Genomic DNA, 17128 nt, shown 5'->3' with positions numbered 1-17128 from the left:
AAGGCTTCCGGTTTCTTGGGAAAAGTATACTTAAATACCTTTTTCAACTCATTATATATCATTTCCCAGAAGGCCTTCACTCTAGGGCATGTCCACCAGAGGTGAAAAAATGTTCCTTCATTTCCTTTACATTTCCAGCATTTGTTATCAGACAAATGGTATATTTTGGCAAGTTTAACTGGGGTCATGTACCATCTATATATCATTTTCATTATATTTTCCTTCAAAGCATTACATGCAGTGAAGTTCAGCCCAGTGGTCCACAACCTTACCCAGTCCTCAAACATAATATTGTGCCCAATGTCCTGTGCCCACTTTATCATAGCCGATTTAACCATTTCATCTTTTGTGTTCCATTTTAACAGCAAGTTATACATTCTTGAAAGTACCTTAGTCTTAGGTTCTAACAATTCTGTTTCCAATTTCGATTTCTCCACCTGGAACACTAACTTTTTATCATTTTTAAAAACTTCCTTAATCTGAGCGTAGTGTAACCAGTATCGCACTTTATCCTTCATTTTCTCCAAACTCTGCAATTTCCAATTGTCTCCGTCTTTTTCTAGAATTTCCCAATATTTCGGCCATTTGGCCTCCATATTGAGTCTTTTTCGGGCCTTAGCTTCCAGAGGCGATAGCCACCTCGGAGTTTTATTTTCCAATAAGTCTTTATATTTTGTCCAGACATTAAACACTGCTTTCCTGACAATATGGTTTTTGAAGGCCTTATTGATTTTAACCTTATCATACCATAAGTATGCATGCCAACCAAAAGCATTATTAAAACCTTCCAGATCCAATACGTCAGTGTCCTCGAGAAGTAGCCAATCTTTTAGCCAGCAGAAAGCTGTGGCCTCATAGTACAACTTTAAGTCCAGCAGAGCAAAGCCCCCTCTCTCTTTCGCATCGGTTAATATCTTAAACTTAATTCTGGGCTTTTTGCCCTGCCAGACAAACTTAGAGATATCTCTCTGCCACTTCCGGAAGCACTCCGTCTTGTCTACAATCTGTAGTGTTTGAAACAAAAACAACATTTTTGGCAATACATTCATCTTAATGGCAGCAATTCGGCCTAACAAAGAAAGTTTCAATTTTGTCCAACTATCTAAGTCTCTCTTAATTTCTGACCAACATTTTTCATAATTATCCTTGAATAGACTCAGATTTTTTGCTGTTATGTTTACCCCTAGGTACTTTACTTTTTTAACCACATTTAATTCTGTCTCTCTCTGAAACCGTTCCGACTCTGCATCCGTCAAGTTTTTCCCCAATACCTTAGTTTTCTGTTTGTTTAATTTAAATCCCGCCACCCGACCAAAGTCATGAATCAATTGTAATACTCTTTTCGTACTAGATTCTGGCTCCTGCAGGGTCAGAACTAGGTCATCTGCAAAAGCTTTGAGTTTATATTGTTTGGCTCCGACCTGAATTCCTTCCACCCACCGGTCCCCTCTGATCATATTCAGCAACACCTCCAGAACCGAAATAAATAACAATGGGGAAATAGGGCAGCCTTGTCGTGTTCCTTTTTCGATTTTAAACTCTTCTGTAACCACATTGTTAACTATCAGTTTAGCCTTTTGTTCTGAATATATTGCATCAATCCCATTCTCAAACCCCCGTCCCACTCCCATTTCTTTTAGATTTCCCTTCTTAAATTTCCAGGAGATGTTGTCAAAGGCCTTCTCCGCATCAATAAAAATTAACACTGCTTTTGTGTTTATGTCTGTTTGCAAAAGTTCTAGAATGTCAATAATGTTCCTTGTATTGGCAAACAAATGTCTACCTGGGAGAAAGCCCGCCTGGTCCTTGTGAATTACTTCATTTAGAACTTTTTTAAATCTAGTTGCCAAAATGTCTGCAAATATTTTGTAATCCACATTTAAAAGAGAGATGGGACGATAGTTCTTAAGTTGTGTCTTTTCAGCTTCCGTTTTTGGTATCAATGTGATGAAGGCTTCCTTCCACGATTCTGGCGCCCTCTTCCCCTCCATAATTTCATTGCTGACCTCCATCAGTGGTTGTATCAAATAGTCTTTTAATGTCTTATAGTACTTGGAGGTCAGCCCATCTGGCCCTGGAGATTTGCCCAATTTCAAGTTCTGAATGGCTTGTTCAATCTCTTGTCATGTTATTTTGCAGTTCAGGATTGATCTATTTCCTTGTGACAATTTTGGTAGACCGTTTTTTTCCAAAAATTGTTTAATCCCAATCTCATTTTGCGGCCCTTGGGTATACAACTTTTTAAAGTATCTCTGGAAACACTTTCTAATATCCACCGGGTTCTGAATATTTCTTCCTTCAATCTCTAAATTTGTGACTGTGTTTAGCTTTTGTCTCTTCTTCAACTGCCAAGCTAGCAGTTTTCCACATTTATTCGCCGATTCAAAAGTTTTTTGTTTCATTAATTTAATCTTCCACTCTATTTCCTGGTTTATCAATTTAGAATATTGTGCTTGATGAAGTTTAATTTCTCTCAGAATCGGCTGTGACTTCGGATTTGATCTTAACTTCTTCTCTAATTCTTTAATTTTCTCCAAGATTTTGTCTTTCCTCTCATTTTGTGACCTTTTCTTTACAGCATTTTGTTGTATCAAGAACCCCCTCATCACGGCCTTACTTGCGTCCCAGATGATTCTTTTTTCCACCGTAGTGGTCATATTTATCTCAAAATAATCCTTTAAAACTTTTTGGGCCTTCTTAGAAATCTCCTGATCTCTAAACAGATTGTCATTCATCTTCCATCTAAAGGAGCCGGTTGGTAATAGTGTCATGTCCATCTTAATCGCATTGTGGTCGGAGCAGGTCTTTGGGCAGATTTCCACCTTTCTGGCCTTCGGTGCCAGACCTCTAGATATCCATATTTGGTCGATTCTTGTCCAAGTCAGTTGGGCTTCAGAGAAAAATGTTCCTTCTCTTCCCAAGGGGTTCTTTGTCCTCCAGATATCAATCAAATCCATATTGTCTGTCATTTCAAAAAAAGTCTGGTTGGTCTCTGTTATTTTCTCCTACCGATAGAGAACCTACAAAAGGACTCTATATGGGCTCTTGGGTACCCCATAAGGGGGAAAGGAGCAGTTTTATTACTTATAACAGCTATGATAGCAATTTAAACAGTCATGGCTTTTCCTAAAGAATTTTGAGAGCTGTAGTTTCCTACAGGTGCTGAGAGTCATTAGGAGGCCGCTATTCCTCTCACAGAGCTACAGTTCTCAGAGTTCCCTGGGAAGAAGGATTGATTGTTTATACCACTCTGAGACTGTAACTCTCGGAGGGCAATTAAGGCTCTCCTAACAACTCACAGCACATGTAAAAAAAACTAGAGCTCCCATAATTATTTGGGGGAAGACATGACTGTTTAATGTAATAATAATAAACATAATAAAAACAAGGAAAAAACCAAAGCAAACCTCTAAGCCTCACTCCCACAAGCATATTTAAAGGGACATGGAATGTTAATCCACCAAGGCCCCTTGAGATTAATCTACTGTAACAGCGGGGTCAAGATCCTGGTGAATGCAAGCAATTTTATCCTCAAAATGCCTTGCAAACAAGTCACAGCAAGCTGCCATTGGTTCTCCCACCTCCTTCGGGCCAGACTGTAGCAGGCTCCATACTACCTGGAAAAGCTCTGCTGGACAGCACAATGAGGATGCAAAAGAGGCAGCAGAGTAAAGCTTCTTTGCTGTCTTCACTGCCACTAGGTAGGCTCAATGATGAGCCCTCACCAGTATTCAATTGCATACAACCAGAGTTTTCCCCCACTTGCGTTCAAGCCGTCTTCCAGCCTGTTTTCTCATTCTAAGCTCTAGAGTATAGCAGGGAGCCAGCATGGATGTTGAAGTCCCTCAAAACCAGCATTCTGGGATTCCTCAACACAGCCCCTGAGACCATCTCTGTCAGCTCAGGCAGGAGAGTGCTGGGCAGCAGGTAGGTGGGTGATTAACTGGTGAGTGCCTATTTTGTCAGGGAGATAAAAGAGCCAGGTATTGCTGAAGAATGTTAAATTGGGAGGTTTCTCTACCCTTCCTCAAAGTGAACATCTCTGTAGAACACCCATTGGTGTGTGGGCCTGTTATAGAAAAAAATAGGGTTGGGTTTTGCTGCCCAACTCCCCAAGGAACTGAGTCCCCCAAGTCCGTGATCCGTTACATGAATGGATGGAGGAGACAAGATCCATAGAAAGCAAGGCAGATCTTTATTTTCTGTTGCAACAGTTTCCTACCCTCCTTCCATGGAGGTAGGAAAGACTCAGAACAATGCTGCGCAAGCCCCTATAAAGACTTTTGAAATTGCCCACCCTGTAGCCCAATACCACCCCCAAAACATCATACAAAAGTACAAAGAACATGCATTACCTTATATTACACAACATCTTTTGTTTTTGCAGAGTCCTCATTAACTTTACACTTCTTTGCTGGCTGTGATGATGAAAAATAGTAATTTTCCTACTCATATTGAAATACTGCCCCTTAGTTTTAAAATTTTAAGTTTTTTCTCCCGTTAGATTCATGCATACTCCTTTGTCCCCCCAGAAAGAAGCACTGGGTACATTTAAACAAGGCTTATCAACTCCCCAGATGTTCAGTGTCCAGAGCTTCAGTGTCTGGCACCCACAAACTCATAACATTTCACTTCCTTGCAGCCTAAGGAGGCCTAAAGGTGAAGTCATAATACTGAACAGATTACTACAGGGTGTTGAGAGGGGTTATTTTTAACTATTAAGTGAGAAACAGCAGGCGTAATCTAGGCCAGAAGTATTTTCCCTTGGTGACCCCACCATGTTGAAAAGTGTGTATGTGTGGTGTTTCCTGTCCTTTCCAGAAATGCACCGTGCTGGATGGAGCCAGCTCTAGATCTTTTCTCAATAAATGAAATAAGACTGCTTAACCTACTGAAAGATATATCTGAAAAATAAATATTATGGGGAACAATGCCCATTGTTAAGCAAGGTAGCTAAAGTAACGGTGTCATGTCCTCTATTGTGACACGTCCCTCTGCTGAGTGACTTTGGGATGAGGACTTCGGGAAGAGCAACTATTTGAGGATAGTTCAGGCGAGAAGAGGTAGTTTGTGAGTAAGCAAAAATGTTTTCTAACGCAAAGAAGAGACACTCTTCATCTAAAGTGTAAGTAGGATTCCTAATTCTTTCTGCATTCTGCTTCTTTTGCTATCCCTCAAGATTTAGAAACATAGGGAACCTTGTCATGGTTAGATTAATTTTTAAAGATTGTCCTCAGGGCCACCTTAGATGCTTTGAGGGAAATGGCTTACCTTCTCCTTTGTGGGCATCATCACAAGAAGGGCATCTCCCAGTTTTGGAGGGTTTTTGACATTGCCACCCCACCCCCGTGGGACGCTCGCCCCACCCCCAGGTGCACAGCAGCTAGCTCCGCCTTTGGCCAGTCCCACTAGCTAAAAAAGGAACAGGAAAAACAGTGGTGATAGGAACAGTCTGTCCTAAAGGGAGAACAACTAGCAAAAGAAAGCAATTTACATAAACAATTACCTTAAATATGCACCTTAAATATGGCACTTTCACTCATGACTAAAATCAGATTAGCAATATGTTTATGGAGTTTTATAAATATGTTTATAGAGTTTTATATAACCAAAATAACCCTTTACCTAAAATAATAATAATAATAATAATAATAATAATAATAATAGTGAAAAGATGTGGTATCAAACCTTTAACAAAGAAAGCACAACAAAAGATAACATTCTGCAGAAGAATTGATCAAGCTCTTAACAAACTGAAGTACTGTATAATAAGAGCCATTGACCCGATGGGCTTGGCAACTCATTTTACGCCTAGGGGTGCCCAAAGAGGGCCAGATTTCATGGTGTAAACATGTGTGAGGGCCGACCAGTTGCAGTTTTGCAGTTGTTGAGCTTTTTTATTTTACCCCCAAGTTGTTGAGCATTTTTAGAATTGAGGTTGTTGAGCTTTTAGGATTTTACCCCAGGAGATAGACTGCCACAGGGGCAGGATTAAACCAGAAGACCGTTTGTTGAATGTGATTCACAGTGCCTCACCAAACCATTCTTCTTGGCTTTCTGTTCCTTAGGCGCTCCTGTATACCCCTGTATATCCCCATCATTCTGTCCAGACACTGAGGTCCAGCTCTGAGGGCCTTCTGGCAGTTCCCTCACTGCGAGAAGCAAAGTTACAGGGAACAGACAGAGGGCTTTCTCGGTAGTGGCACCCGCCCTGTAGAACGCCCTCCCACCAAATGTCAAAGAGAACAACAACTACCAGACTTTTAGAAGACATTTGAAGGCAGCCCTGTTTAGGGAAGTTTTTAATATCTGATGAATTATTGTATTTTAATGTTTTGTTGGAAGCCGCCCAGAGTGGGCGCCCAGCTAGTTGGGCGGGGTATAAATAATATATTATAAATTATTATTATTATTATTATTATTACTACTACAAAGCCTTTGATGGTCTGGAATTCTGTTATCTCTTAACATTTTGCAGACATGCCAACTAGGCAATCACCTTATTACAGCAATAGCTAAACTCTATTCAAATAATTCAGCTGCCCTAACAATAACAGACTCCTCAGCAATTGCAATCTGGAGGGGGACAAAACAAGGTTGTCCCTTGTCCCCACTGCTCCTCACCTTCTCTCTTGAACCATTCACTAATATCTGTCTTAATCCAAATGTAAAAGGATATTCGAGAGAGGGCAAAGATCATCTGTTGACAATGTATGCAGATATTGTTGTGATGATGAAAGGCCCTAAGGGGTCAGCCAGTGCATTAAAGGAAGAATTAACATCTTTTTCTGAAGTGGCAGGTTTAAAAGTAAACATTGGAAAATCAATGCTGATATTTTTCAGTCTTCCACCACTGATTCAAATACACACTTGTCATATTCTTAATACACCTATATGCTGCTCTGCATTTAGAGACTTGGGTGTGCCAATTCTAAAAATCATGAACCATGAATCTAAACTGAGTTATCCCATTATTTTAAAAATGAACATGGACTTTTAAAAGTGGAACAAATTTAACGTTTCCATTTTAGGCTCTATTGCAGCAGTACATATCATGTTAATTCCTTGTTTTCTGTTCCTCTTTCGGGTCCTCCCTACTTTTTTCCAACTTCCAAATGGCAAACTAAAATTGTTTCATATTTCAAGTTAAGTCTTCAAGGTTGCCCATGAAATCTTTATTATTATTATTATTATTTATTTTTAATGAAGGTGGTTGAGGTTTACCAAACCCCTCGGTATACCATGATGCATTCCAATAGACACAGCTAGGTTTTATGATTATGAAGGATGGTAAGAAATGGATCAGTTTGAAGAAAAAGAAAGAGGCCTAGGTCTGCTATGTGCTTTATCTTTCAAAAACCTTAATCCTTAAAATTACTGCCCAAATGAATAACCCATATTTACAAACTAAATTGAGGATATGGAAAAATGAAAGTGGAATCTCCCCAGGTTGTTCACTGCTCACTGCTCTGCAGGCATTTGCCAGTCTGAAAGATTATACTTTAAAAGCTAAAATAAGGAACAGGGTAAAATTGGGTTATTTCAGACTGTGATTTTTTTACAGGAGTAAGACCAGTAACTTTAAGTGTACTAAAAATGGGAATTAACTTTAAACATGCTTCAAATTCTACAAATTAAACATTTACTAAACGATCTGATAAGCTAAACTACATGCAACTTCTTTTGAATGATCCAAGGTGCCACTAGGTAATGGGGATACCCAGGAAATAGTATCAAAAATTTATGGTCACTTAATACAGAACCAATTTGGGGATTCGTCTAGCCTAAAATCAATATGGGAATATGATCTAAAAGTAACAACGGAAGACTCAATTTGTAAAGGCATATGGACGAACAAACCCTTCAAGTCAGTGTCTGCAAAAATTAAAGAACTTTCACTCAGAATCTTCCACAGATGGTATAGGACTCCATCCCAACATCACATCAATTATAAGCCCCTAATATTGGTGTGGATATGACGCTAAGGGGACAAATATACATTTATGGTGGACTTGTTCCTTTATACAGGTTGTTTGGTCCCTGGTTCACATACAGCTAACAGCAATAATAAAGAACACAACTGACTTCACTCCAGATCTTTTTATTTTAACAGTATTCCAAGATACAAAAAAACCCAAAAAACATAGACTCTAAAGAACTCATTACTTTCTTACCAATCGTAGCAAGGCGGTCCATTGTCCAACACTGGAAATATTTTGATAACTATACAATTCTATAGTTTGTGTGCAACACAAACACAATTGCAACACAAAATATGAAATACTGCAGTTTCAGTAAAAATAATATTTAGTTTTAAATTAACTCAAGGCAATGCATCATCTTTGGATTTTGGTGCAGTGTGGTATGTTGTTAATAGTAATTGAAGTAAGTTGATTCCAAAAGTAAATAAGAATGTTTGCCTATCCTGAGAATATAAGATGATGTTGTCCTGTTTGTGGATAGAATATATCTTATTCAAGTTCTGTTGGCTGAATCTGTATTTTCAGGGAGGGGCAGATCCTATGTGACAAAGCAGAGGGATGCTAAGAGATTGCAGTGACCAGCATGCTGGCCCAATGCAATACACTGCAAACGTATTTCTGGCCCACCCTATGTCCACATAGCGTTGAAGCTCAGCCACTTGCTTCCAGGTCATTCCCCAAGAGCCCCTGATTCTTCATCGACCGCCATCGGTCCTTGATCGCCACAGGCGTCCGGTTCTTAAAGGGGAATGCCTGGCAGATGGCTTTCCACCTCCCTTCCCCAAACTTCTTCACACCTTCCTTAATCCACTGAGGCTCCTCTGGGGTCCAGATCTAGAAAGAAGAGGGCACAGGCTCTCATGAGCAACCAACAAGTGCTGCAAGACTTGCCCCCTGCCCCCATGACAGAACGACAGATACCCCACCCTCTGGAGATGGCTCCATGGCTGTTGCTAACAGAGGATTACCGCTGACATGGGCTGTAGCCCAGTGACTCACAGCAGGCAAATATCTGGCCCATATTTTGAGAGATTAAACCCAACTTGATGGCACGCTCTCCACACTTAGTTCTCCTTCTGCAAAATGTGGGTAATAAAATTCAGCCACCTTACAGTGTGGTTCAAGAGGCTATCAAAGATAGTAGATATGGCGTGCTGAGATTGCCCAGGCTTCTTGGAAACATCTGGGTATCCAAGACTCTTGATCGGTGATGGCCAAACTTGGCCCTCCGACTGTTTTGGGACTACAACTCCCATTATCCCTAGCTAACAGGACCAGTGGTCAGGGATGGTGGGAATTGTATCCCAAAACAGCTGGAGGGCCAAGTTTGGCCATCACTGCCCTTGATTAATTAACTAGGAGATGTCCCTTAGTCCAGTGGTTGAACACGCAGAAGATCCCAGCTTCAAACCTGTGACATATCCAGGTAGAGCTGTGAAAGAGACACCTTGCCTGAAAGCCTGTAGCACAGACAATACTGAGCTAGACGGACCAGGATTCAGCATATGGCAGCTTCCTATGTTCCCATTAATAGGGATTTCATCAGTTACTTCATTTGGGAGAGGGGGTCCTCATCAACTGGCCTCCATTTAGAGGGGTCTTATCAAGGCAGACCTATCTGTCCTCCTCGCTGGTATGCTCAGCTCCAGACTGGGTGTAGGCCTGGTTACCTTCTTTTTAGAACCCAAGAGGGAAGTGCTGCTGCTGCTTTTTCCCTTTGATTCTGAAACACAAATTCATTTACAAACTTTACAGGATGCATGGAACCACTCAGTAAGCTGGTTATTGCTACTGGCTCAGTAATTGGGAGGTTTTACCACTACTGTCCCCTCATCAGAAATCCAGGGTAGTGGTCAATTTCTACCCAGCCTTGGCAGCATGATGCATAGGCAGCCAACTACTGATGAAACTATGTTGGGGTTGCCATACGTCTGGGACATGTCCTCTTTTATTACCATATATACTCGAGTATATGCCGACCCAAATATAAGCCGAGGCACCTAAAAAACTGGGAAAACTTATTGACTCGAGTATAAGCCAGTTCACCACACAACAAACCTGGTGGTGGCGGCAGTGGTGGAAGAAGAACAAGCAGCCTGAAAGGGCTGCTTTCGGGCTGCTTGTTCCTCCGCCGCCAACAGCAGCGGCAAAGGCAGAGGAGGAGGAAAGAGCAGCCTGAAAGGGCTCTTTTCGGGCCGCTCATCCCTCCACCGCCACCGCACTCGAGTATAAGCTGAGGGGGGCTTTTTCAGCATAAACCATGTGCTGAAAAAGTCGGATTATACTCGAGTATATACGGTAAATGAAAGCTTGGCCGACTCTATACACCGCTGCTGCTGCCAGCCCAAGCTGGGAAAAGAGGCACGTGGGTGCACTTCTTTCCCTGACTCAGGCTGTCCTCTTTTTTGCTCTTCAAGATATGGCAACTCTAAACTATGTGGCAAACGGCCATCCATGTTCACTCACAGGTGCCACCCCATTCTAGCATGGTTCACAAAATTGATCACTTTGCTTTGTAAGATGTTTACCAGGTTTTGAGAGTTTTGCCTTAGCCAGCCTGTGCATAGCCTAAGCAAGCCTCCTGAAGGATCGCACTTAACAGTTGTCTTTGCCTGCCATGCTGGCGATGTTTCCCCCCATGTCATTGTGATGTCACTGGGTAATGCAATGTGGGAAGCCATCAAAACTGCACAGGTGCTTTAATGCATGGAGCCATGGTTGAGCATCCTGCAGAACAAGAAGCCAGTCTGAGGCAAAAGGCAATGATTTTGTCGGTGCTGCTGCTGTGCACTTGGAGCAGGCAGTCCAAGTATTTTACTTTTTTGAGCCAAGAGCTGTACCTCAAAACCCCTCTGCTTACTGTGTACAGGATACTAGCTGCTTCACCAGGTTCCAAATCTATGGAGCAGACAATGGGAACTCAAAGCTTCTGGCCTGACATTCTGAGGAGAGCCTCAGCTGCTTGGCCGCTTTGCTATTTGGAGAGTAGCTTTGCTATATTTCTGCAATAGCAGCCTTGGGGCAAAGAAACCTTGATCATGCTGAGCACCCAAAACCAGGCAAGCAGATTCAAACAGCTGCTGCTTACCCAGGTGTCGGGGGTCTCTGGGGGTCTCAGGCCAGTCCCGGTCCCTATGAACCTCTTCACCACCTGGGAGATCCTCTTCTTCATTCTCATCTGAACAAATTTGTCTCCTCTTAGCTAATCTGAATGGAACAGAGAAACACAAGTGAGGAAAACTTACCCCACAAGGAGATGGGACAGGACTGAGCTGCATCAGTTAATGTCACACATAACCAAAATTATGGAGACGCTGAGTTTAAGTATCAGACAAGGAATGAGGTTAATTTGTCACAGCAAACACACTACTGCAGAGACCTATAACAGTTTAAATATGAGCAAATAGCTGGTGGCAGAAACCTAAACTCTTGTCCTTGAAACTGACGGAAGGAGGGGGCCGGGAGAGAAATAACAATTTCTACCTTTTGTCTGGCAACTGAAGCTAAAATTCCAGGCATCTGACAAAGCAGAGTCTGGCACAGGTGCTTCTGCCACAATAAATTTGTTGAGCAGTCTTTAATGGGGCCAGAGACCGTATTGTCAATTCTGCTATCTTTGCAATCTGAGTAATAAAGATTAAGACAAGTTATGTGAACCTGATTCTCTCGCCACCTGATTCTACTAGCTGGGGGAGAAGATGCACAGCAATGCAACCCTACCACTGCAAACCACCTTTAGAGCTTCTGGGCTGAGGCCTAAGGCCTTCTAATGGATTCCTTGCAAAGGGGAAAGTGGCACCAAATGCTTCATGCTATTGGGAGGTATCATCAGGCTGGGTGGGTATTTGAGGCTGCGCAGGCTGGACATCCAAAGTTGCTGCAGGCCTCTTGGATGAAACTTGGCAGGAAGTTGGGGGGTTCCCGCTCTCTGACCCCATAACCAGTGTGCTTATGGACACTGAGCATTTACTAGGGTGTGGCCTGGAGGCAGCATGATTCTCCTCCTCCCTTTGGCACTTGGCTGCGTGGAAATCAGAAGCCAAACATGGATGGGAGCCCATCCTCTTAGGCGAGCATCTGCAAAATAAAGAAACATCAGCAGGTTGCTCCACAAGTTTTGCCAGTTTATGTTGTTGACCTCACCCCAAAGACCTTGCTCCCCTGGCAGCAGGTGCAATTTGAGTTTGAGTGCTGAGAGCCAGAAGTTGTATGGCAAAACAGCTGCCCAGCATGGCAAAGGAGTCAAAACTGGAAGAGGCCATAGGCTGCTAACCTGTCAGTGTCACTGGAAGCTGCTGAGACAGTGGCATCAGCAACTATAGCAGGCTCTGCAGCTCCACTGGTTTCTTCTTCTGGCTTTGAACCTGCCTGGCATTCATCAACCACTTTAGCAACTTCCAAAACAGCTCCCTTTGCCTCCATCAAAAGCCTTGCAACTGTCTCACGGCCTCCCTCCAGAGACTTTGGCTATTCTTCCGCTGTATTGCTAAGCCCTCCCTCAGGCCTGGGCTCTTCCAAAGTCTCATCAGATCTTCCCACAGATTCAGGATTATCTGCTGCTGCCAACTCTGAGGTTTCTTTCACCATTTCCTCCTTGCTGGCCATTTCCAAAGGATTGAGCCCGGACTCTATCTGATCAAATCCTTTTTTGCCATCTTAAACAGAGAGTGTGAACACAGTTACTAGACAACACTTCTCTACTTTCTTTTTCTTTTTCTACTTCTATACAGCAGCCATGCCCAAGCTGGTGCCCTGAAGATGCTTTACCTACAACTCCCCTAAGTCCCAGGCAGCACAGCCTCATGATGCTGGAGCTGTTGGGTATTGCTAGTCCAAAACATTGTCAGGTTACAAGCTTGATATATGTCAAATGTGACATTGCAGCCCTGTTCTGTTCTGCAGTGGGGCACTTTGCTCTTCACAAAAATATTTCCCAAACACATAATAGTTTGTTCAGTGAGAAGGCTTCTGTCTTAAGCCTCAGGTGTTCAATGTGCTTTTTTGATCACAGTGCTTAGACGGCAAGAGCTCTGCTGTGGCAATGTGGGTGATATTCAAGTGCTCCAGCAACACACAGGAACATAGGAAGAAAAAAAGCTGGCTCACATAGTTTTCTATCACCACACATTGAGTGACAGTGGCTCTCCAGGGTTTCAAACAGGGGACATTCCCAGTCCTAGCTAGAGATGTCAGGGATTGAACTTGGGATCCTCTGCATGCAAAGCAGATGCTCAGCTACGGAGCTATAGTCCTCCCACTACTACAACAATCAAACAACACCCCATACCCTTGCTTACCTCTAAGAGAAAGGGCTCAGGGACACTCCAGCAGCTTTCTAAAGACAGAAGTATTCTCTGCTGGAAAACTTTATAGGAGAAGTTCAAGATGGCTGGATGAGTTAAGATTTTTCTTCGGATGATTCTCTGCAACATTGACTTCATTTTCTAAGAAAAGGGAAATGTTTTTCAGAACTTGCAAGCAAATTGCAGCACAGGGCAGAGATAAAAGCAATTTTTCCAGTCATTAAACGTTTAAACAAAACAAGCCAAACCACAAGAGCAGTCTAGGTAATGTCACTAATGCATGAACGTAATGATGACAAGAGCACAATCTGTAGCAACATGTGCTGCTTGCGGATATAATTTTTCTCATTGCGTAAGGAGGAAAATAAACTCCTAAGTATTTAAGACACTCACTGAATTGGAGAAGTGGGAAGGACAAACCATGACTCTGCTTTGTAGTGAAATGACCCTACAAGAGGCACATTTCAACAACAACAATTGCAACATGAACTCATACCTGCTGAAAGCTCACCTTCGAACTTGGGTCCTTTGTCATGTGTTTATTCAAGATCATTCTGGCTTGTGCATATTTTTTGTTTTTAATGCAGGTTATGACAGCCTGAAGAAGAAAGACAAAATAATGGTTTGCAAGGAAGACTTTGGGGGAATGTTCCTAATCTAAGAAGATACTGTTTGGGAGCAACCCCCCGGCAGTTTTCTAGATCTGCTTTACATTTTCAACTCAGTGGGTCTTCATTGTGTAATATTAGATCACTTATTAAAGAAAATTATTTTTAAATTCAAGTAAAGCAAGCTACTTAAATATCTGTAGGCTAACAACATTGGAATAATGGATGCCTTAGGAGAGTCAGTCAAGAAGCCAATTTTTCCTGGATTACCCTGGATTTCCCGAAGAAGGAAAACATGCTGAGTTCCAATAAACTCAGGCACCTTTGAGCATACATTTCTCTCTCATTTCATCCCACCATATAGGAATCTTGCCTCCTTGCTTCTACTAACTTTTGTGAACTTATTGAAAAACTTAATTTAAGCAAGAAGAAAAATAGGCAAGAGTTAATCTTGGCATTGAATTAGAACCTTCATTAAACCCTTTCTGAAATATACTGCATTTTGAAACTTAAAGACAGCTGTCCTCATACTTTCTAACTAGGCTGAGAAACAGTCATCAGTGCCTACAGAAGAGGAAATGCTAACACTTACCGCTTCCTTTATTTTTTTTCTTATTTCTTCTGCTACCTCAATGTTTAAGTCCAATTCATCCTTCATCTTATCCAAAATAACAAGGGCATCTTCAAGAGGCATTAACTTGGTCTTGGGATCAATGGTCCAATCTTCATCAGTCTTAGACAGAAACTGCACAATCTGCAGCTGAATGCCAATACATTTCTCTTGCGCTAGGGGCCGTGCAAGCACAGCTGGAGAAGAACAAGACAGTCAAAACAGTCACTGAGCAAAATCAGATAGTTAAGCAAATCAGGTGTAATGAGGCTTGGGCCAGGGCACCAAAGCCCTGCCCCATACCTTATACCCCTGACCATATACAGACAGCCAACTTCATCCCAACATGCCCTTTGGCCCAGGAGTCACTGCGCATTTGCTTGCTTTTTGTGTGTAATCTACAATATCCTTAGTATCCCTATATACACAAACACATCGCTTTTTAGTGTCTTCATCTTTGTGGTCAGATATTTTGTTGGGGCTCCTGTTTTGTAGGGCAGAAATGCAGTATGTGCAGATTTTATTTACAGACATACAGAAATAATGACTGTAAGAAAATGGGTGGTAAAGTAGTTGAGCTTCTTAAAACTCTACTCCAAAGGTGCTAGGCCATTCCTAGCGGTTGGCTTCTGGAAACCATCAGACTCAACTACGGGCTATACCCAAAACTCATTAAACTCATTCTCTTAATATACGCATCAACATTCTCCAATTTGAAATAGATTTCAAGAGGGCGCTGAAGTTTTCAGGTACAGTGGTACCTGGGTTTAAGAACAGTCCTGTTTGAGAACGATTTGGTTTACGAACTCCACAAAACTGGAAATAGTGTCCCAGTTTGAGAACTTTACCTCAGTCTAAGAACGAAATACGAACGGTGGAAGGGCACCGGAGGTGGGAGGTCTCATTAGGGAAGGTGCACCTCGGTTTAAGAACCATTTCGGTTTAAGAACAGACTTCCAGAATGGATTAAGTTCATAAATCAAGGTACCACTGTACTTAGGAGGCTAAGTGTAGGTGGGGTGATCCTAACCCTTCTCGTGACTATCTGTGATGGGCTTTAGGAGGCATTCATTTAAGGGGGCATGTATCCTAACCATCTTGCTGAGAATCACAACTGGCTGTTTTCAGACCTTCCTTTTGGGTTCTGTGCTGTTGGTTAGTTTTACGTTGTGCCTTTTCTTTTAAAATAGGTTCCCTTAATTTCTAAAGGCAAATGACAATCATTCCAGGGACATAGATTGTATTATATTTTAAGTTGCTTTAGGTTCACTTTTTCTTAAATGAAAACACCTAATGACTATTAAATGTGATATATAAATGTAAATACGTAATGGTGACATAAGTGGAACTGGGGCTATTAGGCAATATATTTTAATGTTTGATGTTTTAGTATGTTCTGATATACTGTATGCTGTGAGCCCTCCAGAGCGGCTGAGGAAACCCAGCCAGATGGGCGGGGTATAAATGATAAAATTATTATTATTATTATTATTATTATTATTATTTATTTACATTCACGTTCCTCAGCAGGAAGTACAGTGGTACCTCGGGTTAAATACGCTTCAGGTTACAGACTCAGCTAACCCAGAAATAGTGCTTCAGGTTAAGAACTTTGCTTCAGGATGAGAACAGAAATGGTGTTCCGGCGCCGCGGCAGCAGCAGGAGGCCCCATTAGCTCAAGTGGTGCTTCAGGTTAAGAACAGTTTCAGGTCAAGTACGGACCTCCGGAACGAATTAAGTACCCGAGGTACCACTGTACCTTGAGAAATATTGAACCCAGCGCCAATGTTCCCCAAATGCCCCTTTCGTCAAACTAACTGGGCCGGCCCGGAAAGCCTGAAGGGCCTGGTGGACGTAGAAGGGGCCGGTCCAGCGGCTCACCGCCTCCTCTAGGGCCTTTTCGCGAGCCTCCGTGGCTCCTTCGGACGCTCCGCAGCCACCCTCCTCCATCTTCCCTCCTACCGTGCGCCAACACGCCGGGAAGGGGGCGTAGCGCAAGTTGCGCCCTTTAAGGATTCCTGCCCCTGACGTGGTCGGTGGGCGAGGCAGGAGGGCGACGGGGGGACCGCCGAGAGCATCGCTGGCTCAGAGCCCGGGACCCTGTAGTCTCAGCGGCGTCCCGGTCCCAGCGGGGCTCTTTGCTCGCTCCTCTGCCTGGAGGCCCACAAAGCGCAGAGGGTAGAAGGGAAGGCGATGGGCAGCGCGCTGTTTGCCCTGGGAAATCCTACACGTGGTGATTTGAGCCCTTAAAGGAAATGAATTCCTTCCTCCATGTCCAGGTCTTCCAACAGTGTTCCCCATCTTAAATTTGGGCATCCAGTTAGTCCTGTACTGAGAATCATCTTCCCTGTCTCTTCCACTTTGTCTACAGAAACGTCACACCCTGGAGATTTGGTTTGTGTGGTTTGCTATTCTGCCCTTTCTCTTCCTGAGAGTCTGGAGTGGAGTTTCAAGACAGCCCTGTGAAGTACGTTAGGGCAAGGCTTGCCTGAGGCTACCCAATAAAGGTTGCCCGCCCCTCCACATTGATTTTCCAAATACTCTTTCCTCCACTGGAGGAGCAAATCCTGCATTTCAAAGGGTTGGACCTGATGATCCTTGAGGAGCCCTTGCAACTCTACAAG

General features: G+C 42.8%; 1 protein-coding gene and 1 long non-coding RNA gene across 2 annotated transcripts; both read right to left on the bottom strand.

Moving 5' to 3' along the window:
• Positions 1–6431: 6431 nt before the first annotated feature.
• LOC307207776 (telomeric repeat-binding factor 2-like) lies at positions 6432–11793 on the bottom strand (the record flags this gene model as incomplete). The annotated part of the gene is made up of 4 exons (XM_079961837.1): positions 6432–8816; positions 9653–9705; positions 11071–11189; positions 11789–11793. The coding sequence occupies 4 exons, from the start codon at positions 11791–11793 to the stop codon at positions 8634–8636; spliced, it is 360 nt and encodes a 119-aa protein (XP_079817963.1). The 3' UTR covers positions 6432–8633.
• A 9-nt stretch (positions 11794–11802) lies between these two features.
• LOC307208130 lies at positions 11803–16107 on the bottom strand. Its single transcript, XR_013835004.1, has 4 exons — positions 14486–16107; positions 13797–13883; positions 13280–13426; positions 11803–12059 (listed from the first exon to the last, which is right to left on the bottom strand). It is a non-coding gene; the product is annotated as an uncharacterized lncRNA (long non-coding RNA).
• Between the last annotated feature and the right edge of the window lie 1021 nt (positions 16108–17128).

Source organism: Podarcis cretensis (assembly GCF_951804945.1).
Source record: "Podarcis cretensis genome assembly, chromosome: Z".
NCBI classification, from domain to species: Eukaryota; Metazoa; Chordata; class Lepidosauria; order Squamata; family Lacertidae; genus Podarcis; species Podarcis cretensis.
Note: the sequence above shows the minus strand (reverse complement) of the source record. Positions and strands in the feature narration are given on the sequence as shown.